This window comes from Rhineura floridana, chromosome 1 (assembly GCF_030035675.1).
Source record: "Rhineura floridana isolate rRhiFlo1 chromosome 1, rRhiFlo1.hap2, whole genome shotgun sequence".
In the NCBI taxonomy this organism is placed as follows: Eukaryota; Metazoa; Chordata; class Lepidosauria; order Squamata; family Rhineuridae; genus Rhineura; species Rhineura floridana.
In genome coordinates, this window is record NC_084480.1 from 283,904,060 (window position 1) to 283,929,615 (window position 25,556).

Sequence of the window (25,556 nt, forward strand, 5' to 3'; positions counted from 1 at the left end):
AATTCAAATCAACCATAAAATACGGTAACATTCAAAAGAAGAGTGGTGGTGGTGGTTGCATAAATATTGTATGGTTGGTAGCACATGCATGCACTGTTAAGCCATATATGGATGAGAAATTCCAGAAAGAAAAAAAATGGTCATTTATGAAGCTGGTCTGAGTCTACAGTAGCAAAACGAAAGGCATTTGGGCAGTTTAGAGACTAATTGGTTTACAGGAGAATGGCAGGAGCCCTCCTGCAGATGCAATCAGTGAAAGTCTTGTCATTGTAGGATGGTGTGGATTACAGCTACTGTCATCTGTGTTAACTGCTTCACTGCCGTTCCATTGTTGTGTGTTTAATAGCATTCAGGGCCGGCTGGTGTTGTAAGCAAAGCAGAGTGAGTAAGTGTGAACTGAAATGTCATGTTTCCAAAGCCAGCGTTTGGGGTCACCTCTGCTATGCCCAATTGTGGAAAAGAAGAGAGGCCTGCCTTTTCTAGTCCTAACAGATTGGACTCAGTAAGGATTGCCCAAACTGAGTTTATAATCCAAAGCATACTTGTGTGGCAAGTTCTTGCTGCCAAATGTGATCAGAATCAAGGCACAGGACTCTAGTGTTTGACGTGGAAGAGACCCAAGCCCAAATCTCTGCTCAGCCAGACTGTAGCGAAGATAAAATCAGCTAACTAGGTATTTGCATTTGGGATAAGGTAAGAAAGAATTCTAAATGAGCAGAAAGAAGCCATCAGCATTCTTTTGTGCAAAACTTGTACTGCCCAGCATCATATGAATATATTCACCTTCTGCACATTTAAAATGCACTGGCTTCCACCTCTCCCTTTCTCTCCTCCTCTCCTTTGAGATTAGAAGTGATCTGGGCTACCAGGGTCTTTTGTTATGGATTCACATTGTTTGTTTTCACTAGCTGAATTTCACTTGAAGTTGCTCATGAAAAGTTCATTTCCATCAGGGCAATCTGCATTACTATAACACAGAACTCAGCCTCCTGGGCGTGGCTGAAATGCTACAGCAAAGTCTGATGGGGTCCTCCATATTCCCTTGCCTTAGCCATAAGAAATATATTGGTGTGGTTTGGTTTGCAGATAAAGAGATTAGCCTGCTTAATTGTAAGAGAATGCTGTGAAAATGTGCAGCTACAAGAAACTCACAATGACTCATAGCTACTTTGCCTGTTGGGAGGGGAACAGCAACTGAAAAAACCTCAGTATGGCTCTAGTTCTCAGATTAAAACAGCCTTCCTCAACCTGGTACCCTTCATAACGTTTGGTCAACCCCTTCCATCAACCCCAGCCAATGGTGACTGGAACTGACAGGAGTTGTAATCCAGTTTGAGGAAGGCTGATTTAAAATAATGGAAGCTTTACCAGGGCCACAGATCAGCCACAGACCATCTCTGAAAGTAGCAACATGTGAAAAAAAGAAACAATGAGCATGCACAAGTAATTTCGTCTCATCATAACTTTAACTGGCTCCCCATCAACTGGCTCCAGAGGCAGAAGGCTGACTTTCAGATAGGTTTAAGCCCTGCCACTGTTCATCTCAGAAATTAAATTCTGAATTATGCTAACTGTCGGGCAACTGATGTATCTTCACAAAGGCCAATGCATTCACACTGCTGTCTTTGGACAGAGTATAAACAGAAAAAAAGCTAAACCTCAAATGTAGTGATGGGCACACATCTCAGGAACATACAAAGCTGCCTTATACTGACAGAAACCATGAGTCCGTCTAGCTCAATTTTGTCTCCATTGACTGGCAGTGGCTCTCCAGGTTTTCAGGTTAGGGGCCATTCCCAGCCCTATCTAGAGATGTGGAGGATTGAACCTGGGGCCTTCTGCATTGAAAACAGATGCTCTACCACTGAGCTACAACTCTACCTTGTATGTTTAAGTTCTGCACACACACAGTTTCCCATTTACAGGAATACAGCATTCAAATACCAGTCTGCATCTCTGTTGGAATTGCTTTTTTAAATGTTTTTAATTTTTTTAAAAAATATGTTTTATAGGTGTTTTTAGTGTTTTATCGCCTGTTTGCCACCCTGGGCTCCTTCCGGGAGGAAGGGCGAGGTATAAATCATCATCATCATCATCATAAAAGCAACTCAAATGTAGCATGCCTCTAAATACCAGTTACTGGGGAGCAAAAGCAGGAGAGATCTATTGCCTTCATATCCTTTTTGTGGACTTCCCAGAGACATCTAGTTGGCCATTGCAGGAAAGAGGATACTGGACAAGATAGACCTGTGGTCTGATCGATGTTTTTAGCTCAGAATATCCATTTGCACAATATAACTTTGTTATTTTTTTAGTGTCGTCAGTTCACAAGGCATTTTTGAAAGTATTATATTTCTGTACAAAATGCAATTCTAAGATAATTCTAAGATGCACACAACAGAGGATAAAAAAAGAAAACAAACTATAAAACATCTTTACATAAAACGATGCTTCTAGAACTTAATCTGAATTAAAAAGCAAAAAGTCACAAGTTTTTCATTCCTCCCATATGCAAGGTAGTGTGGTCTAGCTATCAGAGTGTTGGACTAGGGCAGGGGAGCCCCATATTCAGATCCTTACTAAGCCATGAAACTCACAAGGAGACCTTAGGTCAGACACTATCTCTCAGTGTAGCTGACCTGAACAGGGTTATTGTGAAATAGAGAGGAGACACAGTGTGTCACCTTCAGTTCTTTGGAGGAAAGATGGGATAGAACTGTAATAATAATACTTGATGTCTCATGCCATCAGTTCTCGAAATACATTTCCAAAAGCACTCCCATCTGTCCACAAAATTGCTAGACATTTTCTCTTATTTATCCACATGTGTACAATGACATTTCCCTTCTCCCAGGATTTCCATTCACCCACCATACTGTATAAAATCATGATGACCACTAAGTGTTTACTGAGGAATAATGAAGAAAATGTGGGCAAGATTGGATGAAAGGAAATACTAATTACATAAGGTTATGCTGACATGGGAGGTAGAAAGAAAATGAATTCTGATAGCAAAGAGGCTTTGCAGAAACTGATAATTGGGGCTGAGCTGTACATGGCCAATGTAGGCATCACTGCATCTTGTGGCAGGAAATTCCACAGGTCAGGTGAAGCCAATGTGGTGCTGTTCAGATGTTGTGGACTCCAACTCCCATAGCCCCAGCCAGAATGGCCAATGAACAAGGATGATGGATGTTGACTCTAAAACATCTGGAGGGCACCACTTTGGCTACTTCCACCACAGGTTAACTATGTCAAAAAGTACTTCCTTTTGTCTGCCTTGAATCACTTGCCAACCGGCATCATGCAATGATACTGTGTTCTAGTAGGATAAAAACTTCTGTCCATTTTCTCCATGCCATGCATAACCCTGTAAACCTTTATCAGGTCCTCCCTTACTTACTTAGTGGGTTTTTTTACGTCCCAGACATAGGAAGCTGTCTTATACAGAGTCAGACCTTTGGTCCATCTAGCTCAGTATTGGCTACACTGACTGGTAGCAGCTCTTTAGGATATCAGGCAGGGTTTTCTCACAGCTCTACCTAGAGATTCTGGGAATTGAACCTGGGACATGCTGCATGCAAAAGTGCAGATGGTGGTCAAAGAACAAATGGTAGTAGAGGAAAAAGAGGGTTTTGCTGTAAAACCATAAATATCATACACCAAAAATAATGAACGTTGTTGTATTTTCTTTTATTTCTTTCTTCATAAAAAAACTTTTTCTTCATAAAACTGCCCAACGCGTTTCGGCTTTGGTTAATAGCCTTCGTCAGGGGCTACGACATAAACATATTTACACATATCATTTTTTTAAAAAAATATTTTTACACATTATAACATTATTAATGACAAAATATTTTTCATTTTAAAATTACTTACACTTCACTTCTCCTAGTGAAGTCTCTTTCTTACTGTCATTCACTTTGTTCTTACTATTCTAATATCTGAGGATCTCTTATAAAAGGCTTCGTTTTGCATATGAATCATTGCTCAGCTGTTTTGTGTATTCCTTGACCATTGCTTGCGTTTCTCTAAAAGGGAACGTCTCCCAATTCATTTATGTTTACAAAAGAGGAAGAAAGTCTATATCTCCATTCAAGCCTGAAGGGGATAAAGTTTGTAAAGTTAAAATCCACCACATTTCCCTTTTTAAAAGTAGTTTGTTGTCTTTATAAGAGATCCTCAGATATTAGAATAGTAAGAACAAAGTGAATGACAGTAAGAAAGAGACGTCACTAGGAGAAGTGAAGTGTAAGTAATTTTAAAATGAAAAATATTTTGTCATTAATAATGTTATAATGTGTAAAAAAATTTTTTTTTAAATGATATGTGTAAATATGTTTATGTCGTAGCCCCTGACGAAGGCTATTAACCAAAGCCGAAACGTGTTGGGCAGTTTTATGAAGAAAAAGTTTTTTTATGAAGAAAGAAATAAAAGAAAATACAACAACGTTCATTATTTTTGGTGTATGATATTTATGGTTTTACTACATGCTGCATGCAAAGCAGATGCTCTACCACTGAGCAATGGCCCTTCCCCAAACATTGCACCCTTTCCTCCAAGGAGAGCTGTTCCAGCCCCAGATCATTTTATTTACTTTTATCTGCCCGTTTCAGCTCTACTACACCTTTTGGGGAACAGACATAGCTCAATGAGAGAGCATGCGCTTTGCATGCAGAAGTCCCATTTTCAGGCCTTCCATGTCCAGGGCTGGGAAAGATCCCTCTCTGACACCTTGGAAAGTTGCTGACAGTCAATGCAGACAGTCCTAAGCCAGATAGATCAATGGTGTGACTCTGAATAGGGCATCTTCTGATGTTTCTTCCAGAGATGCTGCAGCAAAAACTATATACAGAACTCGGTGTTTATTTTAGAGACGGAGAAAAAGAGGAAGGGATATAAAAGGTTTACAAAATGATGCATGGTGTGGAGAAGGTAGATAGTGAGTTTTCTCACAATATTAGAACTCAGGGTCCTCCAAGGAAATCATCTGGCAGCAGGCTCCCTCCCTGATGGTTTTCCGGAAACTTGTAAAAACTATTTTGTTCCAGAGAGCCTTTGGTTGGGACTGACCGGTCCACCCGCCACTGTTTAAAGTTTATCTTTTAAGTTCTTTTATTCTCATTCCCTTATATATATGTGCACATATATGTGTTTGGATGTGTGTGTTTATGCATAATGTATTTTAATTTACTGTAATGTTTGTGTTTTTATTGTGTATTTTACTATATATGTGTGATATTTTATTGTAGCCGCCCTGAGTGCCCTATTGTGGGGTAGAAGGGTGGGATAGAAAGTTTAAATAAAATAAATGCTTCCGTTTTACTTTCTGCAGGAAAATTGCTCCCTCCCAGATCTTAAGGTGAGGGGGCAATGAGGTTTAAGAAGAACCTTTTGAAGCAGAGGGATAAGAACTCCAGAAAGCTCTCCTTAAACCCTGCTAAGCTGAGGTTGAGCAATTTGCCTAGGAAAAGGAAAACAGAGCCTTAAGGAGCAGACTCTTGTCCCATCCCAGGGCTCCTACCCCTGCTCCTCATGGGTGGTGAAATCATTGCTAAGTTGCCTTTTCCCATATGGACCACCATTGCTAACTAGTTGGAGCACTTAAGAAAGAGGACCTCTCCATTCTGCTCCAATGTTTCCCAAGCCAATCCGGAAACTCCAGACTGTCAGCAAGAACAGCGCAAAAGGGAAGCAAGATGCCTAGTTCAGCATCTACTTTGCTGCTAGCACCAGTGATTGAACTGGGTCTAGAGGCTGACAGGCCATGAGAAAGCTTGGCGGGCCTGATCTGGCCCACAGGCCAGCCACCCCCTGCCTGAACCACTACATTGCGTTGGCTCCCATGTGGGGAAAAAAATAATAATCCATGGCTATTGTAAGAAAGGGCTTCAAACAGTTGAAATGTAAATGCTACTATCAGTGGTTGCAGCAGCAACGTTTTTTGTAATCATCAAGATATTCTCTTATAGAGTGGAATTTTATTAACTGAAGTACAAAGACCAGATTCTGGAGGGGAAAAAATTCAAGAGGCCTTTTTATAGATTGATTTTATTTCACCAGAGGTTCAAGCTACATCATGAAACACATGTACCCCAGACCATAACTAATTGTCTATAAACTAGTATCACTTTTGTTATGTGTTTTTGGGATGGTGGTAAAGTGCTATAGCCATTTGTTGTTTCTCTTTTAAGATCCTGAGGGCTTCGCCCTAAGGGCTGCCGCACTATACAAGCAGCACAGAGAATTAGTGATAACGACAATGCCATCTCATCACAACATGTGGCAGCATGTTCATGCCATAAGCTCATGCCAGAACAGCAGTGTGATTCAATGCTACTACAGCAATCTGTCAAAGCTGTGGCCAGCTGCAAAAGAGAACAGGGCTCCTCACCTTAATAGTAGTTGTGGAAGAGGCAATTTCAGCAGGTACACCTTCTCACGCCACTTGCTGAAATTCCCTCTTCTGCACAATGATCAAAAGATGCAAGATCTAAACAGACAGCAGGCAATGGAGTAAAATTCTCTGCGTACAAGCAAGCTAGAAAAAGGCTAGCTCTCCTAGTTGGGTTGTTTTTAAGATGTAGGGCTTTACTTTGTTATCAAGCCCCATCTGCAATATGCTTTTAAATAGTGAAGGCTGGTGGTTCCAATGCGAGTGTGGCAATGAATCCGCTCCTGGTTTTAGTCTGAACTTTCAAGGAGCTATCCAAGCAGTGGATTCACTGCCCCACTGACATCGGAGCCACTACACTTAAAGCAGTACGATAGCAGTTTAAACAGTCGTGGCTTTCCCCCAAAGGATCTTGGGAACTGTCGTTTGTTAAGGATGCTGAGAATTATTATTATATCTATTTCCCCCACAGAGCTACAATTCTCAGAGTGGTTTAACTGTCAATCCCTCATCCCCGGGAACTCATTCATTTTCAAATTGCTTTGCCCTGACCCCATAGTCTGAAATGCAATATACATGTACTGTCCATGGAAAAGGTTGGGAGGGAGGGGAGCAAGAAATGAAATAGACAAACTGGGAAGCTCTGCCTAGTATAAATAACATTTAGGTTGTGTCTGTACTGTGTGTCTTTTTAAACTGGCTATTGCCTAATCTAGCCTTTGCCAACCTCGTGCCCTCCAAATGTTTTGGGCTACAATTCGCATCAGCACCAGCCAGCTCAGCCTAAGCTATCTGAAATCTGGCAGGTTTTATCCTGTCTCTCTGTGCCATTGAGATGGAAATCAGTAAAAAGTTACAGTAGCAGAACACTGGACGGATCTTCATGTAAATGAAAAATGCAACAAATTAAATATGAAATTGAATAGAAAACAACAACCCCTCTTTTATACCCCCTTATGATCTAGGAATAGTGTTTAGCATGTGATCTGCTGTTGACATAAACCAGGCCCAATAGATATGATGGAACATTGAGGAAGATGTCATCTTACTAAATTCTACAGGCTATTCAACAAGGGCAGAGGTGGGAAATTTGTGGCCCTCCAGCTGTTTTTTGGACTCCCATCAACCCCAGCCAGCATAGCCAATGGTGAAATATAATGGAAGTTATAATTCAGCAATATCAGAAGTACCACAGGGTGCCCACTACTAAAACAGGGAATGGTATACTGAATCAGCTACATTGGCACGAACTGTGCATGTGATATTTCTCAATAACCAATTGCAAAGGGATTGCATTGAACAAATAACATAACAGGGCATACCTTCATTTTCTTTCATAAGCAGGAAGTTGACTTTCAGTAGGTACTCATACACAAGCCCCACTGAGATATGACTGTTACATGTATATTGTAGAATCAGGGTTGCAGAACCTTGGATATTTTAAATCCTGCTACAAGTAAAAAGAAAAATGGCTCTACAAAGAAGCTGCCATTTGGTAATGCATAGACTGGTGTAGGGTATTTATCCCGACAGAAATATCCCTTTTTTTTGTCTTCAAGTTCAAGTCTGCTGCACACAAGTCACTTAAAAAGGCACAGTTTTGTTTACAATACATATGAAAAAACAGTTTAAGCAAAGTTATTGAATCACCATTCAACATAGCACAAGGGCCCCACTTTTACAAGTTAATACATTTTTTAAAAAACACTATATATATATATATAAAAAGTCATACCTAACCACAAATCACATACCATTTGTAAAGCAACAAATCTAACAGTCCAAGACTTTCAGGCACATAATAGAGCTAGTAACATAAATATGCAAGATAATTAAGAGTCAAACATAATGATGTAAATGCAATCATTCCTCCCCAAATGGTACTATTTCCAATATAAAGAACTGAAAAGCACATATTTGTGCAACAAACTTGTGTGTCTATCCTAAAAAAAAAAAACTAGCAAGTTATCCAGTAAAATAATGGTAAGTTACATTTGTATATCTCAACTAGAAGGCCAAACTTCAAATGTTTGCTAACCAGGAACACACACACAAACAAGGTTAACAGTGGGGGAAGGTAGCCTTCATTTTAAGATTCCTAAAATTAGGAAGAATGGAGACAAAGATGAAGGCTAAGAACCTACACACAGCTACTCGCTAATACTTGATTTCAGTTAACCAAACTTCCAAACAAGTATACCTAGGGCCACTGTAAAATATTGAAGGGTTCCTGAGTTTAAAAATAGGTCTGTATTGTTTGTCCATGAAACTGAGAGAAGATTAACAGTACTGGGTAGTTGCTGAAATAAGGGTGAATATTTGTGTAATTAAAAAAAAATGGAACTGACTGGGATTCAGGGTATCCTAGCATGGGAAGTTAAACAGAATAATGGCTCTGAGAAACTTCAGGTGTTGAGTATTAAACTCAAATATTTATTTGTAGACAGATGGAAACTGCCACAAAATATTTTTAAAATCCTACTTCTTATTCGGACTCATTAAATTAGCCCACAAAAAGACTTGCATCCCCATAAAAGAATGAACTTTTTTTTTTTTTAAGAACACCCATGAAAAATCAGCTAAGCCAGTAGTATTTCAAGTGACAGTGCGGGGTGGAATAAAATATGCAGTCACACAGTCACTGAATTGGATTGTCCACAGGACAACCAACAATCAAGACAGTTTTAGATCTCAACAGACTCTATGGAGGTAACACATGCCCCCTTTTATAAAGCATATTCCAGTAGGATATTTTGAGAAGGTAGCTGTAAATTTAATTTTAAAATAAAACATACAGTTTTCATCATGCTGAAAAATTCTGAGATGGCAAATAGTGCTTGTAAATCATTTCAGGATTGTGGCTGCAGGTTTAGTTAGGCCTGCTGGTGGGAAAATCATGCAGATAGCTATCTAATCTGAAGGAAGTGAGAAACATTCAGTACTTCATACTCTGAAATGTAAAAGAGGAAGAGACCAATGCCTACTTACTGTGAAGTCACTCCTAATAACAATGTGGTGACAAAGGCCTACACATCCCAGCTTTGCCCGATTCGCCCACAGAAAGGCTCATTTCAACATGCTACAAGACTCTTTAAACAAATGGATACCCTCATGGTCAAATATGTCATGTGGGGCATTCTTAAGGAGAGCCATCAGGGCAAATGTGGTCATCCATTTTCCTACTTATATTTCAAAGCATAAAGAGCTGAAAAAGAGTGTCACTTTCCTTCAAGTTTAGAAGGTCCAACAAACCACACTAATCCTTGCTTACAGGGCTACTTCATACTTTCTGTGAGATACCTCCTTTCAGGAGGAAATTGGGTAAACCATATTAAGCCATGGAAGTTAAACAAAAGTTGATGGGAGAGAATTAGGTTATGCACAATCCCTATTCCCCATCCCACCCTGCCACATACAGTTTACTCTTCAGTTCAGAGTTCAATGCCATTCAGTCCATCACATGTTAATGGCTGTGTTAGAATGTTAACAGCAGGGTGAGGAACTTGTGGCCCTCCCGATGTTGTTGGACTCCAGCTCCCATCAGCCCCAGCCAAATTGGCTGACAATCCAGGATGATGGGGACTGTAGTCCAACAATATCTGGAAGGCCAAAGGTTATCCACACCTGATAGGTTAAGAGGATATACAGTATACACAGATCATTGCAAGTGTATGGCTGACCCTGAGAAGTTCTGTAACTGCATCTGGATTACAAAGTGATAAATTGCCTACTCTGTCTTGGTTAAAAATACCAGTATAAAAAACAAACCCATCCATCCACCCATCATACAAAGTCATGTACGAAAACAGAAAAACAAATCCCCAATCACACAAACACACTTGTACTGATATGTTTCCAAACCATGAATAAAGTAGAGTCATTCTGTGACACACCGTTACAATAATGTGGTTTACAACCGAAATGTAACACACTGTGATTGTGTAGAAATAACTGATGATCAGCCTAAGATTGATCTCGCCTTCATTACCTACATATAAAAATACAAACAAACAGCAACAGTGAACCAGTATTTTTGAAAAAAATAATGCAAGACATCCTCAGTAATTATACTGACGATGGCAAGGCTGGTGAACAAATAATCCATTGTTCTTGAGTTGCCGAGAGTAGCAATCCCTGGTAAGGTTTTGGCGACGAAGGCAGTTTTTGTTCAGATATTGCCTTTCATTGTGTTCTTTTGTCCACTGGGAAGGTCGAAAACTCTTGGTCTGTTCGAGAAAGGTCGAGTGAGCAGTGAGAGCTGCAATATAGCACTGAATGTGTTGACTCATTTCACTTTGGGCTTCAGATCTAGAATTCAAAGCATAGGCACAGAGGTTATAGTGCAACGGTTGACTGGCTGCACCCTACTGCTCGCAGCTCAGAAAGCTCTAGTGGTGGTAACATAAGGTAGCTGATCTTCTTGGGTGCTGAAGTAGCCACACTATGTGTGGCTGCCATTGGCTCTTTGGAGTGTGGTAAGGATATGGTCCCATGGGATAGGAAATCCTACACAGGGTCATCATCAGGGGTGGGCATGACTGGACACTTGCCAAGGCCCATGCCCTGCTGAACTCTGGAGCCTCCTGGTCCTGCTGCTGCTGAGACAGCAAGGAGAAGAGACCTCTAAGTGGCTTTAACCTTTCTTCTCTGGAAGGTGGTTTGGACTGAGCCAGCGGAAAAGGCATGCAGATAAGGCCTACGGTAACCAATACGGTGAACATCAGAAGTTGTTGGACTACAGCTCCCATCAACCCCATAGCCAATAGTCAGGGAGGATGGGATGAAGCACTATAAGATGTGGAAGACCATGTGCGCCCCCCCCGCTTTAGGCAGAGGAATAGATGTATTTTCACTGCTATGTTTAATGCATGTGAACACCCTTTGGGCTGGCGCTGGTTGTGCATTGGCCAGGATGTTTGTGACCAGCCAGCACGTTTTGGACAGCGTTCTTCACATGTTCTGTACCCATGGGTAGCAAGCTCTGGAAGAGGGCATGTAGTGTGGCAAGGCTCAAGTGGTGCTCTGGGGAACCAAGAGCTCCGAAGTTGCTCCAGCAACCAACAAACTGCAACTGAGCCCTATACCAGGTGTGGGGAACTTTTGGCCCTCCAGTTGTTGCTGAACACCATCACCCATCAGCCTCAGCAAGCATGGCCAATGGCCAAGGATGATGAGAGTTGTAGTTCAGCAACATTTGGAGGGCCAAAGGTTCCCCACAGCTATCTTATATAGGTGTAGCAGCAGGTGCAACCCAATTGCTAGCCCAACTGTACTGCAAGCGGCCCAGCCTTCTCCAAAAATTTCCAGCTACAATGGAGCAGAGGAACCTCAGGTCTTCTACAGTGGAGTCATCAGAGGATGGCTGCGCCAGATCCTTGGGCCATGGAGGCACTGGCCCCACAAGTTCATCTGGTATCTGCGCTTCTGAGATTGGCCCTGCATTCCCTTCCTCTTCAGGTTCAGAGTCCTTGCCTCCATCACCTGATGAAGAGGAATCTGACTCCTAGTCCCTGCAGTGTGTCAACAGTGTGTGTATATATATATACATGCACACACACCTGCTAACAGAGGATAACAATTTATACATTGGAAATGGACTGTATTCCACAAACGTTTCATTCATTTTAAAACCCTTTTTTCATTGCAAATCAGCCATAATTTGGTTACCTTATACAAATCAAGTGGCAAGGAACTTACCTAGGATTGCTTACACCACAAGGCTCGGTCTCTTCTGCCTCTTCCTCCTCATCGCCACCACAGCTGGTCTTGTTGAGATCGTGGCAGGTATTATGGACTGCATATACAGACATGCTGGGGTGCTCAATCAGAAGGTTCTCCAAAGGGCTGGTTTCCACTTTGAGAGCAGTCAAGCCACCTGCTGTGAAACACGGAGGTGGCGTAATAAACCAGCTCTCTTCCATGGGGCATGAGTCAAACTGGATAAAGCAAGAGTCGCTGGCATCAGCCAAACATTCCAAGGAAGTAGGCAGACAAGAGAAGACAGGTGAATGGTCAACAGGTGATGCTTCACAGAGGTCATTTTCTTCCTTCTCTTTCTCCTCCTCTTCAATCATCGAGAAGCTAGTACAGGTGTCTATTGGGAGTTACAACAGCCATTGAGATAGATGGGCAAGATTGATTGAAGCAGCCAGAGGACAGTTGGTTTATAGCAGGCACAAGGAACCTGTAGCTCTCCATATATTGTTGGACTACAACACCCTCCATACCTAACCTTTGGGCCTTGCTGGTTCAGGCTGATGGGAGTTAAGAGTCCAAGAACATCTGGAGAGACCAGAACTTGGAAAAGTTACTTTTTTGAACTACAACTCCCATCAGCCCCAGCCAGTATGGCCACTGGATTGGGCTGTTGGGAGTTGTAGTTTAAAAAAGTAACTTTTCCAAGCTCTGGGAGAGACTTAGGTTCTCCCCCTTACTTTGCAAAGAACAAAATATGCACACTATGCACAATTTTACACTACTAGGTATGTAGGGAGAAGAGTACAATAGGCATAAAAAACATAAGTAGAGCCTTGGCCCATCTAGTACAGCATCCTGTCCTCAGAGTGGCCAACCAGATGCCTACGGGAAGCCCACAAGCAGGACTTGAGCACAACAGCACTTTCCCCTCTTGCTGTTTCCAGCAACTGCCTCCATGATGCCTCTGACTGTGGAGGCAGAATATTGCCATTATGGCTAGTAGCCATTGATAGCCTTTATCCTCCATGAATCCTCTTTTAAAGCCATCCAAGTTGATGGCCATCACTGGCTCCAGTGGGAGTGAATTCCACAGTTTAACTATGTGCTGCGTGAAGTAGTATTTTCTTTTGTCTGTCCTGAAATTTCAAACATTCAGCTTCACTGGATGTCCACAAGTTAGTGTTATGAGAGAGGAAGAACAACTTCTCTACCCACTTTCTACACGCCATGCATAAGTTTATATACCTCTATCATGTCACCTCTTAGTCGCCTTTTCTCTAAAGAACCCCAAATGCTGCAACCTTTCCTCATAGGGGAGTTGCTCCACCCCCTTGATCATTTTGGTTGCTTTTTGTACAGGCAGGGTAGGGTAGGGTACAAAAACATAGGAATTACACCGTCTCAATTCAGAAGCCTACTTGGGCTGAAGATTCTGCTTCCCTGGTAGAGGAAGGCATGAGAGCCAGCTCCTTCACTATGGGGATCAGAGTTTTCAGCTCAAGGAAGCATCTGAACAAAATCACAAATCCTTCCCCAGAGGGTTTACAATCTACAATAGCTGCATAAGACCGGGGCAATGAAAGAGGAGAAAAAGGAGAGGTTAACCATTTATAAACATTGAGGGTGAGCTGTGGAAACTGGGTGGAAGCATGGTGGAACTAGGTTGGCTCTGGAAAAGCCTTTGTTTTTTTAAAAAAGACACTTGGCCCTGCTTGAACAACTGCACTATGTTTATTCATTTCTTACCCAAATGTTTTGCCTGAACATTCCATGCACAATTTTTTTTTAAAAAAACATGTTGCTTCCTACTGCAGAAATTATATTTAAACTAGAATCTTACCTATAAAGTCTACCAGTACCCACTCCTCCTCTTCTTTCTCGCTGAATTCTGGCTCTTGGCTGGGTAAATTATCGATTTCTCCCACAAACATATTATTCAGCCTCTGGAACATTACTAAGGCAATAACAAGACTCTGGCTAGAACGTCTTCGTAGGCAAGAGTTAAGGAACAGGTTCACAATGTACTAGCCAATGGCGCAGGTAGAAGATTAAAGTGCATAAAGACTTCATCAGCTTAGGCACAGAACTTGAGGCGGCATGATTTGTAAACAGTTGCTACAAAATCCTGCAAAGAAGATGGAAAAAGTAGTCTCAATGCTATATACACATACAAAAAACATTTACTGTCTTAGTTTCCACACATTATGTGGCAGCAAACCCAGATTTGCCACTATCACTGAACAACGTGGAGCCGCAGCCAATTACATTTCTGATTAGGGCACCTGCATGATACACACGTTTCTCTTATTCCCACATTACATTTTGGTGGGGAAATGTAGCGTGTAATCTGGCTCCAAGTTAACTGAAAATACTAATCCATAACATCTATGTTCTCTAAAATTTAATGACACTATTTTTCCACCACCCCAAAGCAGTTAAATAGGTTCACTTTATTCCCCAGTTTTCACCAAAAGCCAGAAACTCTCATCTTACCTTTGGTTACTTATGATATATGGCTAAAAACATTCTGCGGTATTAGCAGACACAGAGTATTATTTCCTCATGTGTCCAATACTTTTCTCAACTGAAAGAAAGAAAGAAAGAAAGAAAGAAAGAAAGAAAGAAAGAAAGAAAGAAAGAAAGAAAGAAAGAAAGAAAGAAAGAAAGAAAGAAAGAAAGAAAGAAAGAAAGAAAGAAAGAAAGAAAGAAAGAAAGAAAGAAAGAAAGAAAGAAAGAAAGAAAGAAAGAAAGAAAGAAAGAAAGAAAGAAAGAAAGAAAGAAAGAAAGAAAGAAAGAAAGAAAGAAAGAAAGAAAGAAAGAAAGAAAGAAAGAAAGAAAGAAAGAACTTTACTGGAAAGTTATTTGAACTTTTCTGGCAAGATCAAGTGGTGATTGTGAAAGTCAGCATGAGTTCTGGTTTTACATTTAACATTTAACAAGACAACACTATTAAGCATCAAGGGCCTGGCATTACTCAAACAGGTATACAGGAATTTCCAAAGGCCCTGGTAGAATTTGGTACCTTGTAAGAGTCATTACCTCATTATTTAAATTGAAACCTTGCCTTGCCCCACAGGCCAAAGTTTCCCAAACTTCCAATACATGAACCACAGCGGACCATGTCCAGCTCTGTAGTTCTGCTGGCACAATAAACAGAGCTGCTTTTTTGTCCTCTTCTGTTCCCTCTAGCCCCCACCATTAGGGTTACCAACCCTACTCTGTTAAGAGTACATGTACGCTTTTTGAGATGGTGCAACTTTTCACTTATCGAAGCCAAATGTACTCTTTTTGAAATGACAAAATGATGGTAACCCTACCCACCATGCACCCTCAAAATCAGCTCCAGACGAGAACCCTCCAGAGCAGATTTTGGGGTAGAGGTGAGAGAGGAAACAAAAATCCTATTGCACCAGCAGAAACATGGATGCAACCCAGTATTTTCATAGATTAAAACATGAGGCATGCCTCTGTATGCCCAAAAGAGTTCGCTTGAAGAACAATGGAAAGGCATCCACTTGAAGCTTATTCCAGAGGAGTAGAGTGGAAACAGCTGTGGCTGATTGACATGTAACCCAGACCTAGATAAGAACATTGCTGCAGTGTGAAAGGCAGCTGCCAGTGGGCCAACACCAAAGGGGATTTTTCCTTTGGGATCACAGTGAGAGCACTACCTCCTTTAGGTTTGCATTGCTAAATTGATCTGGTACAGAAGGTGAGGAAAGAGTAAGTGATGCATTATTTTGTTGCCAAGAGTAAGAGTCTGGGTTATACGGATTGATTTATAAAGTTGCTTAATATCACTAAGTATGAGAGACTGAACTGGTATAGAGTAAAGCCCTACCCGGGAGATGAGGGAGTGGTCATGTTGCTGTTTGTACTGCACGGGATTGCCCAAGATCAGCCTTTGCCGACCTAGTGCCCTCCAGATGTTTTGGACTATGACGCACATCAGCCCCAGCCAGCACATGCAAGCTGGCTGGGACTGATGTGAGTTGTACCAAGTTGGCAAAGGCAACCCTGGCATAATAAAAGTGCTGTTTCAGATTTCTATAAAGAAGGGGAGCTGGTTTCTACAGTGTCCAAAAGGATAATCTTAAGATGCGTTCAAGGTTCGAGTACAAAAAAAACCACAATGCCTTTTTAAAAGCATATGCTCCGATTTTCAAAAAAAAAAAAAGGAAAAAAGACAATACCACTATAACAATTCTGAGGCAATGCAGAGCAAATAGACTCTCCTCCTGTCTTTATACTTGTCCATGCAGGTTAAACCAGTGTATGGTTCATGAGGGCAATCATCATTAAACCATCTTTGTGTGTTTGTCAGCACCTCAGCAACTATTCTCCACCTGGTCTTTCCCAATCCTGCCTGGAGATGAAGTGAAGGCCCAGAAAAAAACCTGAAAAGGATTTTTTTTTTACATCCCCTCACCATTTTTCCAGGGAAAAAAGTCCCCCCCCTATGTTTTCTGTTTTTTCCCCCCAGGCCTACACATCTCTAGGTGTTCTATCACCAAGTTAAATAAAACTCTTTACCTCAAGGACAACAAAGCAATCATAACCCCAAAATACAATTTAAATAACATCCCAGAAGAATATAAAGATCAAATACGGAACAGGTTTGAGGCTTTAAACTTAGCTGACAGAGAACCAGAAGAACTATGGAATGAAGTCAGAGACGTTATCAGAGAAGAATGCAAAAAGACAATACCTCTAGTTAAAAAGAGAGAAAGACCCCAATGGATGACTGAAGAAACTCTTCAAATGGTTAAAGAGAGAAGGAAAGCAAAAGCAAAACGAGATAGAAACACAGTTAGAACCCTAAATGCAACAATACAGTGACTAATACGTAGGGACAAAGAGAACTATTACAATAGTTACTGTATAGAAATAGAAGAGGACAACAAAAAGGGTAGAACAAGAGCCCTGTTCCAAAAGATTAGAGAAATGAAAGGGAAATTTAAACCAAAGTAGGGATGTTGAATAATCCACAGGGGAACACACTGACTGACCGAGATGAAATAAAAGGAAGAGGGAAGCAATACACTGAAGAACTCTACAAAAGAGATGCAAGGATGACAGATTCATTCACAGAAGAACCATATGATGAAGAACCAGAAATTTTAGAATGCGAGGTGAAAGCTGCTCTTAAAATACTTGGAAGAAACAAATCACCAGGAATAGATGGCATACCAATAGAGTTGATACAAGCTACTGAGACTGAATCTGTCCAAATTTTGACAAAAATCTGTCAAGAAATATGGAAAACTAAACAATGGCCCACAGACTGAAAGCTTTCCATATACATCCCAATTCCAAAGAAAGGGGATCCCAGGGAATGTAGTAATTATCGAACTATTGCCTTAATATCCCATACAAGTAAAGTAATGCTCAAGATTCTACAACAAAGGCTCTTGCCATATATGGAGCGGGAAATGCCAGACATCCAAGCTGGATTTAAAAAGGGAAGAGGTACCAGAGATCATACTGCAAACATACATTGGATAATGGAACGGACCAAGGAATTTCAGAAGAAAATCACCCTGTGCTTTATAGATTACAGCAAAGCCTTGACTGCGTAGATCATGAAAAACTATGGAATGCTTTAAAACAAATGGGGGTGCCACTGCCACAGCATCTGATTGTCCTGATGCGCAATCTATACTCTGCACAAGAGGCTACTGTAAGGACAGAAAATGGAGAAACCGATTGGCTCCCCATTGGAAAGGGTGTGAGACAGGGGTGTATTTTATCACCCTATTTGTTTAACCTATACGCAGAACATATCATACGGAAAGCAGGATTGGACCAAGAAGAAGGAGGTGTGAAAATTGGAGGGAGAAATATCAATAATTTAAGATATGCAGACGATACTATATTACTAGCAGAAACGAGTAATGATTTGAAACGAATACTGATGAAAGTTAAAGAGGAAACCACAAAAGCGGGACTGCAGCTGAATGTCAAAAAGACTAAAGTAATGACAATAGACGATTTATGCAACTTTACAGTTTACAATGAGGATATTGAACTTGTCAAGGATTATCAATACCTCAGCACAATCATTAACCAAAATGGAGACAATAGTCAAGAAATCAGAAGGCGGCTAGGACTGGGGAGGGCAGCTATGAGAGAACTAGAAACGGTCCTCAAATGCAAAGATGTATCACTGAACACTAAAGTCAGGATCATTCATACCATGATATTTCTGATCTCTATGTATGGATGTGAAAGTTGGACAGTGAAAAAAGCTGGTAAGAGAAAAATCAACTCTTTTGAAATGTGATGTTTGAGAAAAGCTTTGTGGATACTATGGACTGCAAAAAAGACAAATAATTGGGTGTTAGAACAAATTAAACCAGAACTATCACTAGAAGCTAAAATGATGAAACTGAGGTTATCATACTTTGGACACATCATGAGAAGACATGATTCATTAGAAAAGATAATAATGCTTGGAAAAACAGAAGGAAGTAGAAAAAGAGGAAGACCAAACAAGAGATGGATTGATTCCATAAAGGAAGCCACAGACCTGAACTTACAAGATAGATCTGAAGAGGGTGGTTCATGACAGATGCTGTTGGAGGTCACTGATTCATAGGGTCGCCATAAGTCATAGTCGACTTGGAGGCACATAACAACAACAACAACCTCAAAGAAACCATCATCTCTGACTATTTTGAGATTCCAACAGTACTAAGTTTCTAAGAAGTGATGCACTGGGACATAAGATTGCATCTAAATAACAACCTGTGTTCTTGAAGCTCTGCTTCTCAATCCAAAAAAATTGGGCTGAAATGCTGCTACTTAGCAGCAAAAGCAAACTCAGAGAGACTATTATTATAACTCCTTTATAAGTGTTCTAGGGCCAGGCTCTGGCTCCTGCTCCTATGTAGAGATTAAAATCCATCTGTTTTATACCAACTTTGTTCTTCCACAGAGAGCAATATCACTGTTTCCAGCAGGGGGCTTAGAAGTGCAGGTTTTAAGTTAAAAATAGCCTCCACACTGTCTTTTTATTCACCAGGGTACTGTTCAGCAGCCGGATTGCAGTTGCACAGATAACACTGCTATACAAACCTATGGAAATAGTCTGAATGTTGGTGTTAATGAAATACCTGGAGTTCCCATTTGAGAACATAAAATAGCCAGAAATGAGTGACTCATTTTACATAATCTCAATAGGCCTGATCTATGCTTTCCAAATTCACTATTTCCCGAACTTCTGATAAATGTGAAAAATTAAGAATCATCCACTCTCAAAGAGTCCCCCTGATTTTTCCTGTGTGAGTCGCTGTTCTGAACCTGCCTGACTGGAAGGAGACAAACCAAAACAGGAATGCACACAGACACACAACAGGCAGTTTGCCAAGTAATTCTCTTGTATCTGAATCAGGAATGATTGACTGATGAAATCACTTCCAATGAAGAGTCACAACAGAATTACCTGCCCCAAAGGTCAGTTGATCTGGTCTTGCACCCTTCCAGTGATGCATACAATTCTCTGATTGTGCCTATTTGCAGAGATGCATACAGATGCAAGGGACAGACCTCCTCCATGGCCAGGTGATCTGTGCTCCTAAGAACCTTTCATTTCTTGAAGCACATTTCTTTGAGAATCATTGTTCTAGATCCACTGGACATGCACACCTATGTGTTCAATAAAACATTGCTTGTAACTCTCAATGCAAAGGAAACCTTTGGAAGCTCGAAATGGCTTGAAGCCATGTTACATCTGCAGGATATTCTCTTCTCATACATATGTACCTAGATCCTAAGATCACCTTCAAATAAGATGGGCAGCTACTAAGAAGAGGACATTCAGTGGTGGTGCCCTGCTTGCAGAATGCCTTGTGCAGAGAGGCACACCTGGCACCCGTGCTGTAGTCTTTGCAATACTAGGTGAATACCTTTTCAGTTCCTAAGGCTTTCATGTTGTATAAAGAGTCTATTTTACTGCCCTTTATATTTTAGGCATTGTTTGCTCTGTTGCTGGTTTTATTCTAGTGTTTTAACTTGTTTTTGATTTTGTGTTCACACTGTATTTAATAAGCCATTTCAGACATTGCCCAGAAAACTTGCTGTTAACGGGCAGTATAAAATGTTGAAAAAATGAACACAAGCAGTGTTAGAAAGCAAAACAATAGACGTCCAGGGCTCGCTTCTCTAGGGAGGTGATTCCCTCCCCTCCTCTCCCCCAACTTATGCATTGATTGGTGAATATGAAAACCACCCCTATTCTTTCCCAATCAGGCACCATCCTGTACACAGCACTATCTGCTCCTTTGTGCTAATTTTCAGAGTTCTAGTGCTGGGGGATCTTTTTCTTCAGGCTTTTTGCTCCTTTGGAATTCTTTCCCAGGCACACCTTAAATTGGGAGGTGAGAGAATGAAATCACCACCCCTGTTTTAAGCATTTGGATAAGCTGCCTGGAATTTCTATCAGAAACAATACTTTACAGCTCTCTTCTCACTACCCATTATTTAAATTTACTTGTCCCCAAGCCACAGGCTAGATTAAGCAACATGACTTGTTTGGTGAGAGAACTGGGCGAGTCATTTAACTTTATAGCCCACCCTATCCTGAAGTCTCAAGGCAGATAATAAAGAGGCAAAAACAGGATAACCAGTTAACTCCCCCACCACTCTTCTCCCATACACCCTTCCCAGCTCTTACTCTGCACCCACCCAATCCTCTAAAGAGATCAGAAAGATTCTCAGACATAGATGGGTCTCCCTTATGCAGATTCAGACCACTGGTTCATCTTGCCGGGCACTGGTTGCATAGGGGTGCAACCTTCCTAAATGGATTGTTTAAAATATTTGCAATCTGCCCTTCACCTGATAGTCTCAGGCAGAAATATACACAGTCTAAATCAAAATTAAACAATCAGATTAAAACAGCATAAAACAAAATACAGACTTCAGTTACAAATAAAACCACCAGCTGTGACAGAAATTCAGGTTGCATCCACACCGTACATTTAATGCACATTGCTTCCCCCAAGAATCCTGGGAATTGTTCCCAGAATTCTTTGGTGGAAGCCACACATGTTAAATATGCTTTAAATGTATAGTGTAGATGTGCTTTCAAGTGCCCCATACACCTTAGCCCTTGCTAAAAAGCCTGGGGAAAGAGGTACATCTTCACCTGCCACCAAAATGACAATTTCAAGGTGATATGCACCTCAGATGGGATCTCGCTCCAAGATCAAGGGGCTACTGTAGAAAAGTCCTTCTTGGCTGCACAGCAGGCAGCAATCAACAGGTAAATCATTTAATAAAGCTTGGTTTGCACCATTCATGGCTTTTCTTCTTATTGTTTTTCCACTGCTTTCAAGGACAGCTCCATGAAAACTGCATTACAGTAGTGTGGTCTAAAGGTTGCAAAAGCATGAACAATTGCATGATCCTAATCCCAGAGGTATGATTTAGGTCTGGTACACATGCGGTAGAAGGTAGCAGAAGAGGCTCTACTACTTCAGGCTGCCATTAGAGGGTGCCATTTTAAAAAGTATCCTTTGCATTTTTATTTCATTTTTTATTGTTCTAACTAAAACAGAAGCATACACCAAAAAACTCAAGGGAAGACATGGAAATGTTGAAAGACCAGAGAAGTATGACCATGATGAAAAATGGCACTCTACATTGCAAATCAAAATATATTTACATTTACAATGAAAATGATAGATATAATAAAAGGAATATAGAAAAAAATTTTTAGAAGTATTCTCCTCAGGTATTTCCAGTACTGTTTTGTCTAATAGATAGTTTTATTTGATTATTTATTTAATTAATTATTTGATTTATATCCTGCCCTTCCTCCCAACAGGAGGATAATAGGGTTCATCCTTGTTGGCCTTTTACAAAATGCTTTAGAGGATTCTGTGCACTTCAAGAAAGGAACCTTATTTAAAAAAACAACCTTCATAGTACAAATTAGTCATGCCTTTAAGCGTTAGCCTAAGGCAGGGATAGAGAATGCCAGATGTCTTAAAACTCCAACTCCCATCAGCCACAGCCAGCATAACAGATAGCCAGGGATTATGGGAGATGGTAGCTCAGCAACATCTGGAGTGCTATAGGTTTCCTGTCCTGGAGTCCAAGGTTACCTAGTGAGATTATGACAGAGACAAGATGTGAGAAAGAGGATTCTCAGTTTGCAGCTCAATCTCTTAGCTAATGGTATGCACACTCTGTAGAAAGCTGCTACATTCAGGGGACAGGGAATGTTCTGTCCCAACCCACTCCCTGCTCTGTCCATACAAAAGGAGTAAAACATGTGACCTTCCCCACACATGCAGTTTGAAGTAGTACTGCATTTTACTATACCAGGATTCTACTGCTTCACTCTGCTGCATGTGTACACCACAAGAGTGGTGTTTGTTTGTTAAAAAAAAAGGCCTACTGTAACAGAAAAACCTAAACTAAATGCCAAGGAAAAATTAAAATGTGAATCCACTTCCATTGCTAAAAGTCAATCCTGCAAACACTATCTAGCCCTGAAACACAATTTTAAGGTTTTTCCCCCAAACCCCAAATCTGTGCAACGCTACCTCCAAAAGCCTACAGAAGCCTATCAGAATGTTCAGGTTGTCTTCTGCAAGTCTGGCTCTAACTGATACAATGTGACATGTTCTTGTAAAGTAAAACACACATTCAGAACACTTGCCAAGACTGAAGAGTTCTGTTAAAAACAAATACTTGTGAAACATTATAGCACACACACACGAAGTTGCCCTCTTGTCCCTCAAAGGGATCAAGAAGTCCTATTGCACTGTTGCATAGGAGCATGCCCATTGAACTCAGTGGGAAAGGGCCATAGGTCAATGGCAGCGCATCTGCTTTGCATGCCAACGGTCCCAGGCTCAATCTTCAGGTAGGGCTGAGAAGAGAGACTCTTGTCTGAAACTCTTAAGAGCCACTCTGACGATACTGAGATAGGTGGGCTGATCCCGTGTAAAGCAACTTCCCATATAGAATGGATTCGCCTAGGATTGAACTACAAGACTGCTTATTCTCTCGGTGTGTTGTGAACTACCAAAGCCTACTGTCTGCGGTCTGATCATGTATTTAGGGCTTCCCTGGGAATAGGCTCCCAAGGGGAAATGTCCTGGCTTGCCCCTACTCCCCTCAGAAGAGGGCAATGAGTCACAGATTCTGGTTTGTTTTGATCGCGCAAGCGGCCCCCTCCCTGGTTGGCGCCGCTTGGCTGCTCCAGTGAGGTTGGTCACACCTGAACGCGACTCAACGAAAGCGTCCGAGATCCGCTCGGGAAGAGAGAGAAGAGGAAGGAAGCCTTAAAAAAGAAAGGGCGGTCCCTCGACCTTGTCAACAAAACAGGATATGCAAAAGAAAAAGGAACCCGATATCTTTCCAGCCCCCTTGGGTGGATCAAGCATCCCCAGCTCCTCCTCAGCCGGACCCCCCTTCTCAGGGGGCGGGCAAGGACAGAGACAAAGGGGGGGGGTTCAAACTGCAAGCGCAGCTATCGTGACCGGCTGCAAATGAGTAGAGGAAGTGGAGGACATAAACAAAACGCGAGGATCGACGCCTGGGGCCGCTACTTAGCCAGAATCCAGGCGCGCTGCCCAGCCTAAGCTGGAACTCCGGTCTCGATCCTCCCTGCTCCCCCCGGGGGCGTGGGTGGGCCGCTAGCTTGGAAAGGGCATCTCCAAGGCTGGGAAGCCCTCTTTGTCCATGCCCCGAACGCTGGCCGGAGGACGACCTTCACGGAAAGGAGTTCCTCTTCGCTCGCTCGCCAGCCTAGAGCAGGCGTCCAGCCTGCGAGTCTCGCCAGCAATTTGAAACTCTGCTCCGGAGACGGAGCGCGCAAATCAGACACTCGCTCCCTTCTCCTCGGTTACATAAACTTTGTCACCACGGCTATTATTCCGCAGAAGCGCGCAGAACGACGCTGAGATCCACGCGTCGCCTTCACGTGGTGTATTTGATATACAAACCCTATTGCAAGCCCCGATCCACAGTCACCTTAATCCCCTCCGGAGGCTGCATGAGTTAAAGCTGCAATCTTATGCACCCTTACTTACAAGGAAGTAAACCACCTTGGAATTAACCTCTGACCAAAAATGCACAGGATTGTAATGTAAAGCCGTTTATCTGCAATAAGGGGTTACCCTGAAATCAGTGGGACTCTCCTTCCAAGTTAAACATGCTTAGAACTGAGTTGTATTTTTTCTTTAAAGCTACCATTTTTGTGGTTGTAGGTTGGACTGCTAAATCTTGTAAAAGTCGAGTTAACCCTGCCAATTCTAGAAATCACTCCCCCAGCACTTAGGTGATTCGAGAGGACCGCAGTTATAAAACTGCTTTTGCCCTCGTCGCCTCAGACGCAGCCCGCGGGAAGTAAGAATAACTGAACTTAGCGGAGCTTACTCCTGGGGAAGCGTGTCCGGGTGTAAGACTGCAAACAAAACTACGCCACAAGTGGCTTGTGCAGTCCAGTCGGAAGACACTTCCGAGCGACGACCAAAACTCGAAGGAGGATCTCGCAGTAATTTACCTTTAAGGAAGCGTCGGGGGGGGGGGAGAGAAAGACTTTATTAACTCTCCCTACAAAAACTCCGGCGTTATTTTTCCCTGTATACAACTTTACAGAAACGGCTCCCTTCCAGAGCGCTGCCAACGGAATGAAAGAAGGGGCAGTCGGTAAACGATCCCACCCGGAACCTCGCCAGTCCGGCTCACAATCGGGTATATAAATATACTAAAGTTTATAAGCGGTGGCGATGGGAATCCCCTTACTGACTCGCCCTGTTCTGAAAAGAAGCCCTCGCCGGAAGGTGACCCAGACCTATCTGGTGGGGTGGTGGGGTTTTTTGTGGGGTTTTTTGGCTGTATCCAAACAGAACGCGGCCAAGCAGCACTCCGCGCATCCAACGCCAAGTGGATCGCGCAAAGAAGGTCACCGTGGCAACGCACCCCGGGTAGAAAGGATAGCAGCAGTAGCGGCGCCGGCAGCAGCCTTCACTCACCGTCCACAAATCCCAGGGCAGCGAGAAGCTGGACGGCGGCGAGTGAGGTAGATTTCGGGGAGGCAGCGACGGCCCGCTCGGCTCTTCTTAGGCGCCGCAGCCCTGTTGCATCGGCCAGTCTCAGCTCCCCGCTGAGTCTTTTGTTGTTATAGAATCCGGCGAACAGCTGATCGGCAGAGGCCGCCCCTGGCCCCGCCCCGCCGCTCTCCCTCTCTCTTCCCCCCCCTCCCTTTCCATTCCCATCCCGCGGTGTGCTGCTGGCAGGGTGAAAGGAAGGGGGCGGATAACAAGCTCCGTCTGCACCAATGTGAGCCTGGCGGTGCTCGTGGCCGCGCCGGGACAGGCTGTCACTAACGCACGTGATCCGGCCCTGAGGTACAGAGCAAGACGTCTGGTGCCGCGAGCAAGCCCGGGCAACAAAAGGGGGGGGGGGAGAGAGAGAGAGAGGAGGGTAAAAGAAAGAAAGAAAATA

General features: G+C 42.3%; 2 protein-coding genes across 5 annotated transcripts in view; both read right to left on the reverse strand.

Annotated features, from left to right (window-relative positions):
• Positions 1-3,942, reverse strand: part of CCNE2 (cyclin E2) — a 30,959-nt gene extending 27,017 nt beyond the window's left edge. For 2 of the 3 annotated variants that reach the window (XM_061603255.1, XM_061603343.1), the window contains exon 1: positions 3,880-3,942. The gene's annotated coding sequence lies outside the window, so the exon portion shown is untranslated. The remainder of the gene's footprint in view (positions 1-3,879) is intronic. The other variant, XM_061603323.1, reaches the window with a different exon arrangement.
• Positions 3,943-6,036: 2,094 nt separating this feature from the next.
• Positions 6,037-25,260, reverse strand: TP53INP1 (tumor protein p53 inducible nuclear protein 1). Of its 2 annotated transcripts, none has more exons than XM_061603359.1 (4): positions 25,085-25,260; positions 13,933-14,217; positions 12,093-12,489; positions 6,037-10,703 (listed from the first exon to the last, which is right to left on the reverse strand). In XM_061603359.1, the coding sequence occupies exons 2-4, from the start codon at positions 14,042-14,044 to the stop codon at positions 10,454-10,456; spliced, it is 759 nt and encodes a 252-aa protein (XP_061459343.1). In that variant the 5' UTR covers positions 14,045-14,217; positions 25,085-25,260; the 3' UTR covers positions 6,037-10,453. The 2 variants fall into 2 exon arrangements, with proteins under 2 accessions (XP_061459343.1, XP_061459352.1); XM_061603368.1 differs by having other exon boundaries at positions 25,032-25,260.
• Between the last annotated feature and the right edge of the window lie 296 nt (positions 25,261-25,556).